This window comes from Aythya ferina, assembly GCF_964211825.1.
Source record: "Aythya ferina genome assembly, chromosome: 1".
NCBI lineage: Eukaryota > Metazoa > Chordata > Aves > Anseriformes > Anatidae > Aythya > Aythya ferina.
In genome coordinates, this window is record NC_140296.1 from 22,630,698 (window position 1) to 22,644,195 (window position 13,498).

Below are 13,498 nucleotides of genomic sequence, written 5' to 3' on the forward strand. Positions count from 1 at the left end.
TTCTTTTGGTATGTGCATGCCATGCAAGTAAAGCATTGCCTACTGCCACTACCTAACAAGACAAATAGGGCTGTCACCTCCCTCACTATTTCAGATGTATCACTTCAGGCACAACCTGCAAAGCATTTAACTCAAGGGTAAAATTTCCTGTTGGAGGCTGAACAACAAACTCTGCCCCGCTTCCTCCCCAGCCCTTCGCGGAGGCAGGAGGCAAGTGGTGGCTCTAGCACCCCAGGCAGAGGCACGGCGAGCTCTGCAGAGCCATCTCAATCTCCTTCCCGCTCGCAATGCCATCAGCTCAGCTCTTCCTGTAGTGACAGCCCATTCAGAAAGGTGGCAAAAGAAATGGTTTCTCTGAAATACGTTTTTTTCCACTCAAAAGCCAGTCTTTCCTATTTACCTGTCATTTTTTGAGGCGTCTCCCTTTAAAAGGGTCTCAAATCCTATCCACATGTAAGGTTACGACTAGAGCGTTACAATATCATTTTAAATGGGATTGAAAAGGGTCTCCTCTTTAAAAAGCGCACAACAAGCTGTTTCCTTGGAAACTCTTGTTTTGCTGGTTGATAAAGCGACCTTCAGTACACAGTAAGTCCAAATTCCAGTCAATATTTCCTAATCACCCAAAGCAAATAAAGCACTGTGTGCTACAGCAGTTACACAGAGCTGCAAACAGAAAAGCCTAATGGAACTGTATGATGACAACACAAGAAACTAAATATGTCTGGTATTTAACAAGAAAGTTTTTTTTTCCCCTTTCTTTTAAAAATAGCCAGCTCACTTGGGGTTATTGGCAGTAACTTTGAAGTCCTAAAGTCTTTTCAGGCAATCATGAATCGCCGTTGCCCTTTCAGCTGTTATCTTACTCCAGATAAATTTGTTCAAACTGAAGCCAGTGTTTTAGGATTTATTTTTTTATTATTATTAAAGCAATGCAGCAACAGAAAGATCTTTGAGAAATATTAACATACATATCTGATCCTCGGGGTAAAATCATGATGATTAAATTGCAACGCATGAATGATTAACAGTGAACTAAAAAGCCCTGAACTCAAGTAAGTGTCCAAAATGCGGGGAGGATCTGAGCTGATGCAAGAGTCAACAGCTCGCAGCTATTATTTTTCAGCCTTACTTGTTAAACAAATATTCAAGATTGCTTCAGATTTAGACAGGTATCAGTAAAGGAAACAAGCACTGGTAGTCAAGAACAACACCTAGAGATGATTAGTAAAGAAAGTCCCATTTAGCTGTACTTGCCTGGAAAAATGTATGATAAATCTCATGTCTGTAATCCCAGAGATGAACCAAAATTTACAACACTTGTCTCAACTGCTTCCTTAACTTCTACTAGCTGTGCTCATTGGCACCAGGTAATTGAAGAGATAAGAATTACATAGTTCTCTCAGGTGAATTGACGATGATCTTGTCAGTATATACAGCAGGATTAAAAATTGATTTATATGGAGAGTAAACCCATTGGAACCAGCCAACACCAGTAACATCAGAAAGAAAATCAAGGGCTGAATCATCCCAGTCATTCCTTAAGGGAAAGGCCACTGTAAGCAGTCAAAAAATACTCCTTTCAGGTTCAGTTGGACTTCAGAAACAATTCATTAGTGATCCTATAATGGGCAGGGACACCTCCCACCACACCAGGTTACCCAAAGCCCCATCCAGCCTGGCCTTGAACACCTCCAGGGATGGGGCACCCACAGCTTCTCTGGGCAGCCTATGCCAGGGCCTCACCACCCTCTGGGTGAAGAATTTCTTCCTTATACCTAATCTAAACCTACCCTCTTGGTTTAAAGCCATTCCCCCTTGTCCTGTCATTATCTGACTGAGCAAAAATATGCTCTCCATCTTTTTTTATAAGCCCCCTTTAAGTACTGAAAAGCTGCAGGGAGGTCTCCCCAAAGCCTTCTCTTCTCCAGGCTGAACATCCCCAGCTCCCTGGGTGAGGTGCTCCAGCTCTGACCATCCTTGTGGCCCTCCCCTGGACTCACTCTAACAGCCCCACATCCTTCTAGTGCTGGGGGCCCCAGCCCTGGTGTAGCACTCATGGTGCTCATGGCTGGGATTGACTGCTCCAGTGCAACACCTTCCACTTGGACTTGTTGAACCTCATCAGTCCACATGGGCCCACCTCTCAAGGCTGCCCAGGTCCCTTTGAATAATTTCCTTTTGAAATTGCTCAAAGAGGCAACTTTGATTGATAAAGGGAAAGATTGCAACAAATTTGTGTCATATTTCCATCCAAGATACCCACCAAGGAGTGTAATTGCATGAAAACACTTGCCACAAGGGGGCATAATTGAATTGTATTTCCTTAGCATCCGAAGTGAAGCCATTTACTTTTGTTTTCACATAACTATGCAATTGTATCCCTGGGAGAGCACTGGACATCAAGAATGCTTCCCCTCATTCTCATTCATAGGGTGTCTTTCTTCATTGCACTATGGTTTGAAGCATTGTTTAGCCAATTACCATAATCTTTAGAAAATATTTTGAAGCACTTGAGACATTTATGTAGTAACTTGCCCTCAAATACAGTGTAAGAGAAGTGGAAAAAATATTCTATTTAGGAAGACAACAGATAAAAGCAACATTACTGCCTCTTAATGCAAGAGGAGACTTGACTTGCCAATTGGTACATCCCAGAGTTTAACTAGTCATAACAAGATGGAAAAATATGCAAGATAAAATGCAATGTCATCCTGTGCCAAAGCAAAATAGCACGCAGCAAGGCACATTGTGATCTTCAACACCAAATTAGTATTTACTGCATCGTACAAAAAATCCCCTTTGCCTGGCTGTAACATGGATAATGGAAATCATTTTCGTACCTCCTAGTGTCACATTGCCATGAAGAAACCTCCCTTGATAAATAAGCCGCAAGATATTTGGACTGCTGACTTGCTCTTCTTCCCAGTCTGAAAAGGAAGAGAATTTCCACGGTTAGGTTGTAATGCCAACGTCTTTGGTTATTTCTCACCTTTACTTAAGAAGAAAACCTGGGAGAGGATTTTCTTGCATGAAACACCACAGAGAGCATAGACTAAAGATACAGAAAGACAATTCACTCCTGAAAGTTATTCTTAAATGTGTTAGTGATATTGAGCATTGGAATCCCCTAATTCTATGCCTATAAATATAAATATTACGAACTCACAGATCACATGAGCTATTTAACATACACACAAGCCCTGCACGAGATACTTTTAAGAGCAAATTGCTTCCTGTTTACACCGAGGCTGAACGCCCACTTTGCTAAAATTGCCTTGATTTCTTCCAGTCCAGGGGCTCCATCCTGGAGCCACACTCATCCTCCCCAGTTCCCTGCCTAGCCCGAGCCTCTCTGCAGCCACACGCAGAGCCGAAGCGCACGTGATCGGTCATCTGAAAGAGGATTCCCAGATCACAGAGCCCCAAGCCCGGCGTGGGCAGCTCGGCGGTGCTCGATGCCGACCAGATTGAGCCAGCTCCGTGTCCAGAGGCGGCAGAGAAATGAGCAGCCCCCGACCCGACAGCGGCTGCGGGGAGGCCGAACAGAGGAGGCTTTTATGGGCGTATTTTAAGGAACTTCTCCAAGAACAAGCTGGATATGGTTTCATGGGGAGAAAGGTGATTCGGGAAAAACAAGCCTGCATTTTCCTATAATGCGTTTCCCATAACGCCTCAGCTGCAATAAATCATTTATAAGCTGAGATGATCGCTTCCCACTCCTTCGCTGCTCCCCGTCACAATGTGAAAAACAAATACATCTGCACTTTGCTTTCAGAATAAGTACCATAAAAACCTTTAAACGCCGAATTTAAATGGCCTCTCTCCGGGAGTAGTGTCTTCTGCTCTGTAGCTGACCAGCTACCTGGTAACACCTGCTCACAGACGTGATTTTTTGCTGCTTTTGTAGTGTTTTTATATGAAAATGAATATTCAGCAAGGGATCAGGACAGACAGACACCGACCTGCTTACTGGGAACATACAATTAGCACACGGACAGCGGCAACCGGCCCCACAAAAGGAGAGGAACTGAAAAGGGGAGACAGGGAAGCATTTAAAACAGAAGGCAGTGCTGTGGGGGGCATCCGAAGAGGCCCTGGTGTGAAGGAGAGCATGGGGGAGGCCGAGGAGAGGCCGGGGAGGTGAGGCTGCTGCAGCAGGCCTGGGGTAGCAGCTGGGGTAAAATTCGGCAGCCAAAGCCATCTGAATTGCAATTATCTCCGCTCGTCGCCTGATGCGACTGTCTTGCACGAGCCATTTTTGCTGTGCTGGGAAGACAACCAAGGATCGGAATTACCACACTGCTAGGACAAACTATTTATTTTTTGGAAGGTATTGGTTTCTTTCTTTCTTTTTACTCTATTGCATCTGAACTCCACAGAGACGAGGACTGTGAAGAGAAGCCAATTTACAGGACCGTAGCGATATAAAACAGCAACCAGAAGACAACAGACTGTGTTTTGGCACAGGTATTTCCTCACTGTTAACCTGCCAATTTGCCCATTCTTTTAATTTTTGCTTCTTGGCTCACAGTCCGAAACATTTCTTTCTGACACCTTTTCCATTTTCAAATTCCACCAATGATGACTAAAGGAAAAAATATTTACCTAGGCTTTTAAAATTTTTTGTTGTTTTTAAAAATATAGCAGATAACCACTGTACAACAAGTATCTTTTAACACTGTCTAGAAGGAAGGCAGGGAAGAGGAATCCTACCTAGATTTGTACATGAAATTAAGTCAGCATTCCCCACTACCCATCAGGAAATCCTTAATTAACAGCTGCATTACAAAAATTGGAGGAGAGTTTGGCCTTAAGCTTGCTAGGCATATGACTGAGGATCTCTCATGAATTTTCTTCCTCATAAGATCGTGACAAGTCAAAATGACACTAAAAACAATCATTTCCTCTGTTTGACATAAACTTTTGTCCGCATTGGGATTTCTCAGTGCTGTGGTACAGAAGAGTGCTCTCACTCAGCAAATAGCCTGTAGGCAAGTAACATGTGAAAACCTACATACTTTTCTCAAGTAGTTTTTTCCTGTGTCTTTTACATTGACGTTATTCTTCTTTGCACAGGCAATTAAATATTCATCAAGAAGATTCAGAGCACTCCTGGGGGACACCAGGTATTTGAACCAATGCTTGTACGTCCAGTTCTGCTTTTTGTTTTCTTTAAAGCTGAGACTTTGCAGACTGGGTTTCCTCCCAGACAGAAACTCCATCTGCAACCTTCAAGCTCCTCAGGTTGCAGTAGGAGTAGACCACATTAGAAACAAACTCACATAACAGAACACTAATGTGGCAATACTTTCATCTCTGGTGCTGTTCTGTCAACCTGTATTATGTCCACCAAAATCAGTGACTTTACTGGCCTTTAATCTTTACTAGCATAAAGGAGAGCTGAACCGAGCCCACAACGCACGCTCATTCCAATGCTACAACCACCCAATGCATCTGTTTTGCTGTAGTGGAAGGAAATCACCTTTATTATTACTATTGCCTTCAGTATTCAGTATTACTTGATGTATCACATCACAAGCCTAAACTACTGAGTTTGCCAAAGGTTTCCTCATCACATGCCGCAGCACAAATCAAACTCATGAAATAACCCCTTGCTTCCGAGCTTAATGCCCTGCATACGAAGAGGTAGGATGCAGATGTCAGACTGCAAGATCACATGCTCAGGAATAAACTTGGGTAAGAGAAAAACAGTTCTGTCTTTACTAATTCAGACAAACGTAACCAAAGAACAACCAATGCCAACCACTTTCCAGGCTTGCATTAAAACATGTGCAGCAGCTCCAACAAAATCCTTCACCAACCAGATTTCTTGCTGTAAAAGTGCTGAACATCTCTATCTAATACTTAGGACTACAACTTCTTCATTCATTACGTGTTTTATTAAACATGTAACGCTGCATCCCACCAAAACAAACAAACAAGTCACCCAAACCCCTGTTCCTCCTGATCTCAAAGATAGCAAGTTTAAGGCCTAAAATACAGCTTATCAGCACTAACTTTATGGCATAGATTGTCCGTCCTACCTCTTCGAGGAACTCACCACAGGAACAGATATCGCAGTGTTGGAGTTTGTGTAAATAGCAGGCTTTTTCACATCAAAATAGTAACCCAGATGAAGTCCTCTACCAAAGGAAGCATTTTCTTTCATCATATATAAGGCTATGCCTGTGCTTTGGCTATTTTCCCACGAAATCATACTCAGGGAAAACAGAAGGACTTTGTTTTTGTGGAACCATTCACATATGTGAATAAACATCTTAGTTTTCAATTCAATTTTCCTGGTTTGATATTCCCGCGTAACACCAAATACATTTATACAAACACCTTCAGTCTCCCGTCTTTTAATGCCTCTTAAAATCTTCTTTTACATAACACTTTTTTTCCTGGGAAAATATCATTAACACAGATCCTTTCCAAGATAAGGTAGTAAGTGAGAAGAACTTGAGGCTGAATACCATTAATGTATTCCTGTGACACGCTATGCTTTCCACTAGCTGTCCTCACATAAAAGGTTTTGTATCTCCAACACTTCAAGGTCTTCCAGTTATTACATCTGCTACCAAAACTGACCAAGAAAAGAATCTAAAGATAGAGAGAAAGTAGTAACTTCACTCTGAGAAAGCAAGTTTTAGGGGAAAAAACAGGAAATAGTCAAGACACCTACAAGTCTACCCCACCTAAGACACAGGAAGAAGGCAGGATGGCAGCTGTATTTCTATGTAAATCTCTGCCCACATACACAACGAGCGTACATAATCTGAATGTTGGTAACAGAGGCAGGTTTATTAGGACTTCAGCCTGAAAGCACAGGGAAGCTTTGAACTCGCCAGTAAAATGCCAAAGGCACACAACTACTCACCCATCGGCCAGTTGTCGTACACGTGCTTCGCAATATCTGCAGCAGAGTCATTTGGTGAGAACAAGAACTCTTTCGTTTTCCCGCTCACCAAGATGAGGCGCAAATTTATCTGTAAAGAAAACGCATTATTAGGAAAGTAACTGAAAAAAAAAAAAAAAGACTTTACTTTTTTTTTTTTTTTTTTTTTTACATTATTATAAGCTGTCATGTTTTGGAGAAGATTTTTCTAAAGTGATCTGACAATACACTTTAAGATGGTGTTAAATATAAGGACAAAGAGGTCAATAAAATGTTGTTTGTTTATGCCATCTAGGAAGATTAGATCCTTACGGCTGATGTTTTTGACATTAACCACCAGAAGATTCCAATAGATAGTGATCAAATCAACTGCAACATTAAAAAGCTTTCAGCAGAGTATAAAAGAAATTCCAGCCAGAAGCACTAGCAACATATCATCTTGAATAAAAACGAACGTGAAGAATTAACCTTTACACACAGCACTGAAAAATATACTTCTGCAAAGTCTGTGTGCTCTAGAGTCAGTCTCCTCTAGTATGACATTTATCAGCCCAGATCTCACCCACTGCTCCTCCTACAAAACACCCAAGGAACTGAACATCTTCCCTTGGTCCCAGCCGCCACAGATCTCTCTTTCAAACCCAAAACTTTATTCCATTGCTGCCCTGATGCTACAAGTAAAACTGCTGAGATCCACATGCAATGAAGTTACAGCACATCGCAGTGTATCAGCAACTTCCTTTATCTAACCATCAGCATCTTCAGCTACAATTGTCCTCCCTTCTATCTGCAAGTTACTGACTGCTTTTTTCCATATAGCATCAAAATAATCTGTATAGAGACACTATGACACGAGTTACAATGCAAAAGAGATTAGATTCCAGTTCTCAAGCAACCACAAGGTCACACAACGTATTTGGGTAGCCAACGCTTCCCAATGTCCATGACAAGGAGTCTATGTACCTTGTGTTTTGGCCTACAAGCCTAAATCCCATCAATTTTTAGCAAGACTTGGGCAACCCAACTGCTTGGATGCTTTTTTTCTAGATCAGACTGGGAAAAAAAACCTGCATCCCTCATTCTAGAAAACTTCTAGAAAACATTCTCACTGGAATTTGGGAAATTCTTTGTCTGGGTCAAATACAAGAGGAAAAATGTACAGTGATGACCAAATTTTCAAGACTTTTGCAGGGTTGAATACCTTGGTGCTTCACGTCCACATCCCAAACAGATCATTTATTCCCTCTTAAATGCTTTGGCTTGGGTTCATCCCACCTATCTTTGTGAATCTAGTGGAGGCATCCAAAATTAAAGTCTCCATCATCCTGCACATTTCATCAAAGTAAATGAAGAGAACGATCTCTCCAAAAAACAATTCAGCATCTACTTCAAACACAGCAAGGGTAAATCCACATGAAAGGGCTCAGTTCCCCTCCCATGCCCCTGGTAACCTCCATCAGAAAACAGAAGCTGTGCCGTTAGCCCAGGGAAGATGCCAGGTGGCTGCTTTTTTTCGGAGGAAATGCTGCCACCACCATCACATCATCCCTGCCCATCACGAGAAGCCTCCGAGGACTGAAGCTGCAGGAATGCTGTTTGGTCACAGAAACTCATTCAGAAAATTCGGAACTAGCCCCACCGACTCCAAAAACCCAACTGCAACTTCAAATTTTACGCCTAAATTTAGTGGCAGCCAGAGGATGCCCGCTTGTTGCTTTGCTTCTACTGTGTTTCAGCTGAAATAGCTCCCCCAACCCTCAGCAGTCCCCACCTGTGTATTTACAGCCAACACTTCCACAGACGATTTCTTTGGTCGGACTGCCCATGAGGAGCTCTTCAAGCTTTCTCTAACGAGATATCCATTTTCCCATTCACCCCAGCTGCCTGTCTCTGCATGTTTCAGTCTTTTTTTTTTTCCCCCTCCTCCAAAGAGATGACTGTTTCGGAAGCGTACCCAGCGATGTCTCACCAGCTGCTTGTTCCACCACCACCAGCACCTACTGGGAACACCCCCTGTGGCTGTGTCCCAGGAGGGCACACACCTCCTTCAGAGCTCACCACACCATGAGCTTGGCTACTTCGTACCCTGACCTACCTTCATCCACACGATTATTTAGGCTCTGAGCCTGTAACACCCTAAAGCTCCAAATTTCACCCCATTCCTACTGCTCCACGTCTCCCAGAGAAAGGAAGGAGGAGTCCAAGTGGAAAGAAGTTGGCAAAACCTTACGCTGCAACCACAAAAACGGTCGGGATCTCCCTCATGTCTGGGCCTGAACCCTACAAAATCACCCAGACATTTCTGCGTCACGCTTTTCCTTCTATAATGAGAACATTTTTTTTGAACTTCACATCATCCACAGGTTATGGCAGCAACATCCCTTGATGTTTACCTTTGCCACGGAGTCAGATGAAGCAAGAGTGATCAGAGAATTAATCCACAGCGACTCCAATAATGAGTTCCCCCTCCTCTCAGTCAGGCCATTTATGTTCGCCCCTTTATACACTCATTTTCTCTACTAAATCCCAGTTTCTCCTATTTAACCAACAGTCTACAATCTGGCATCGCATCGGCTGCTATGTACATACCCAGATGAAACTGTAACAATTTCTATTTAGAAAATCAGTTCTTTTCATCGAAAGTCAGCCTGCCATCATCTGGCTTTCAGAAGTGCAGCGCGCTGCCTTCCCACTTCACTTTCTCTATACCTCATTATCTTTAATTATCCTTTAAGCGTCAATGCATCTCATTACAACTCCGATACACTGCCAAAAATTTCGGAGGTTTAGACTGCGTCACAAGCTGTTATTGTACTTGGGAATGGGCTGCCTGTTTAACAAACAAACAAACCAACCCCAAATATTCAGCAGCAGCGTCTGCTGTACACAGTCGAGGATAAAACGAGGAAATTTCTGCTCCAGCAGCTTGCCTTCCTCTTCCCCTCCTCCCCCCACGTCTGTGTCCCCGCTCTAACTAGCTCCTCATCCCCCCAGCTTGCTCCCTGTCGCCCAGCTGTCCCCCAGCTCTGATTTTCTGCAGGCTACCTGAGGATTTGATCTCATTTATCAGGGCGGAGCTCATCTGTGGTGGGGATTACATGTTTTGAGGATGAGAACGCTTTCCTAGGCAGCGAATGTTTCTATCACCAACCTATCAGCTCCTTAGAACTGCGGGATCTGCATCCTACAAGGAGATGATTAAAAGAAAAAGGCTATTAGTAATGCCCAACACTTATAATTATGGCAGAGCACTGATACAGAACTGAAGTTATTCTCCAGCTAGCACAACGTTAAGGAGATTTCTTTTCTTTTTATTCTCGCTACCGTGTTTTGAAACTGGCAGGCACGCTAAAGTAAACACAGAAAGGAAAAGTATATCACAGAACTAGCCAAAACTAATGCTGCTTCCTGGGAAGTTTGATTAAATCATATCTCCACAGTTAATTAAAAATACAAAAATCAATATAAGCACCAGGAAAAAATTGAAAAACTTTAATTCCTTCCCACCTCCACAAGATGGATAGCCCAATAAGTGATTTTTTTTGTTGCTGCAGACTATATCTAAAAGACTATCATCTTTTTATCAAATGTAAAGGCAAATATCAACATATACCACATATACCTTTACAGCATCTACCACAAAGTATGTCTAAACCAGGGGAAGAATACATTCATTAAGAAACAAGAAGTCTCACCAAATATCAGAAGGAGCCCAAAATAAATCCTTAAATCAGTCCCGCAGATGTTGCATCAAGTGCAAGGAAACAGCTGCTCCAATAAAAGGTTAAAGTATTTTCTTATTTATAGTACAGCATGCCCCTGACACGTTTAGTTTGCATGTTTGTCTATATATATGCATATATATAAGATATATTTATCTCTGTATTTATATTTCTTAATCTTGGCTCGAAGGAATCTTAATCTTCAGTTGAACATCACGTTACCTCAAAGGGTTTGAAACACAGAATCCCCAAACTTGCCTTTAAATTTAGAGCCTAATCTTATTTCCCCTCGAGAGCACTGCGAAGTGAATTGCTTGCAACTGCTGCGCTTCTCACCCCGTACGCCTGAGAATCCCACTTCAAACAAACTAGAGGGGATCTGAAACAAACCTTCTGGCACAAGGCCACTGATGGAAGTCCATATCTAAAATGAAAAAAAAAAAAAAAAAGAGCACGTGCATGTAATGGAAGGAAGGAACAGACAGGTCTTGGTTTGGCAGAGAAGTTCTGACTCAGAAGCAGCCAATTTCAAAATTTCAAGTTCCAAAATGACTCTTAGGATACAGAGTAGCTCAAACCACTACACCTTATGTTAAAAGTCTGCAAGGAACTTGTGCCTGTATCATCTGAGATCATATGCCTACAGCCCCTCTGCCTTCCTTACTGTAAGAGCCTTGGTCTGAGATACTCGTCTGATTCCCATGGCCCTGACGAGTTTCTTCTCTACAGGGGATGTAACAAGAACTGTCCTGATTTATTTATTTTTTTATATTTTCTTTAGGACACCAAAGGGAATTCCAACCTTTTGCTACAGCAAGCTGCATAAGGGCCATAAACTCACATCTATGCCTTACAGCACCAACTGCAAAGATTATACACTACAAACTAAAATAATAGTAATAAAAAATGCTTGTGCACAGAAGTATGTATTAACAAATGCTGTGCAATTGCATCTTTTGGAACAAAATTTGGGTTATGTAGATGCAGATGTAGAAGTTGTGTTTTGTGTTACTGAGTTTGTGCAACCGAGTTTGTTCATGTCACTGTGCTTCTAACTTCACAGCCCAAGTTAAAGAAATGAAAGCCTCTTAAACATCAAGGAATGAGGGATTTACAATCATCAGGAAATACTCTGTTGGCCAAGTGGCTCCCATCTACTCAGTTAAACATTTTTTCTTATCAGTTTCACGCTGCAGCAGCAGGTTAAGATTCCTCCCATCTTACAATTAAAACACAGAGGAGGAAGAGCATCGTATCACCGCATGCTATACGACCCCAAGTTTAAACTAATTGCTTTTGTTCAGCTGTTTTTAAGATTGAAATACATACACAAGACAATTTTTCCTCTTTTTTTTTTTTAAGATGTAAAATTTAATTAAAAATTAAGAATGGACCAGAGGGGGAAAGGATGAGAAAGCAGCACTCAGAAGCTTCACTTTTCAAAACCCAACACATTTACTTCCTAGCTCAGGTTCATAATTGTACAAAAGCAGCTTGTTCTCCAAAGGTGAGCCGAAATTTCTTAGTGACTGCAGCCCAAAGAGCTGCCTGCTAGCTCCCGACCATGTAGCACCACGCAGCACCCTCCACTTGCTGAATTCCACCCCATCCACTTCAGAGGCTGAACCAAGCCTGAACAGGAGCCTACGTGAAGCAGCAGCGTTACACAGGCCGTGTCAGGACAATCCTGCAGGTTCTAGACTCCTGTTCACTTGTAAGGTAGATGCCATCTCATGTAACCCCATCCATAAATTGAGAATTTCAGTTTTTACGCTCCAGATCCTGGCTGTCCTATTGAGTGAAACTTCCTTTCCGTTCCCAGCACAACTTTATTCTTGGCCAGGGTACACCCACTGACACCAGACCTACTTCAGGCTTCAGTTATAACAGCGGGGTTTTGTCCCCTTAGGGTTTGGGAGGTTTATTCTCCATCTGCAGATGAGGACACCTTGCTAAACCAAACAAGCAAAGGCTTTCCTCATTAGCAGGCGGGCTTGGTGTGGTCACTGCCTTCAGGGCTCCGAAGCACATCAGCAGAGGTTAAGGAAACAGGGCTCGGTTAGCCCGGAGGCTTGGCAGGCACCTCTGAGCAGCCTTCAAATACCTATGGGGAAATCGCTGACGTGATGACCGTTCGACTGAGGTACAAAACAGAAGATCAAGAGACAAGAGTCTTGGGAACAACAGGTTTTCAAATGAGATAAGGAAAAAAAAAATTGCCCTGAGGACATCGAAGCAGTGAAAGAGGTAACCTGGAGATGCTCTGGAAGCTCTGGCTTGGGGATTTTCAAGACCTGAATGACAAAGCCCCAGGCGACCTCCTCTGAATTCAGTCCACTTGCAGAGGTGACCTTGCTTCCAGCAGCAGGCTGGGCTGGAGACCTCTCAAGGTCCTTTCCACACTGAGTGCTTCTACAATTCACTTCCATCTGCATCTGCTTCAGCTTTGATTCATCTTCCTTAAGTATGCACGATTAGAACTGTACACAGCGTTTCAGAGAATATCATCAAGATTTTATGAAGTGATAAGAAACCTTCCTAAATCTATTGCAAATGCCTCTCCGTTTTCTGCACAAAGACCACAACTGCCTCACATTTGCATTTCAGTAACTTTGCAATACTCCTCCAGTCCAGACAATCCCGTGACACAGAACTTCTAATCTGCATTACACTACCTTAACCACCCGTTATGTACAGGATATGTTGATATTAATGCAATTAATTTTGTTCCTACTAATTCAGCCTTTGAGATAACCCAATCTTTTCCATATGATGGCACGATCCTCTCTGATGCCTCCAAGTTTTCATCCTCAGATTTCATCAGCATCTTACCATCTTCACCCAAGTCACACACTCCATCAATCCGTCTTCCCAG

At 42.6% G+C, this 13,498-nt stretch overlaps 1 protein-coding gene across 1 annotated transcript in view; it reads right to left on the reverse strand.

Moving 5' to 3' along the window:
- UBL3 (ubiquitin like 3) overlaps positions 1 to 13,498 on the reverse strand; it is a 53,503-nt gene that overhangs the window by 3,881 nt on the left and 36,124 nt on the right. Inside the window, exons 2-3 of the mRNA XM_084525681.1 lie at positions 6,884 to 6,992; positions 2,844 to 2,930 (exon numbers count right to left, since the gene is read on the reverse strand). Coding sequence (XP_084381807.1) covers positions 2,844 to 2,930; positions 6,884 to 6,992 — 196 coding nt within the window. The remainder of the gene's footprint in view (positions 1 to 2,843; positions 2,931 to 6,883; positions 6,993 to 13,498) is intronic.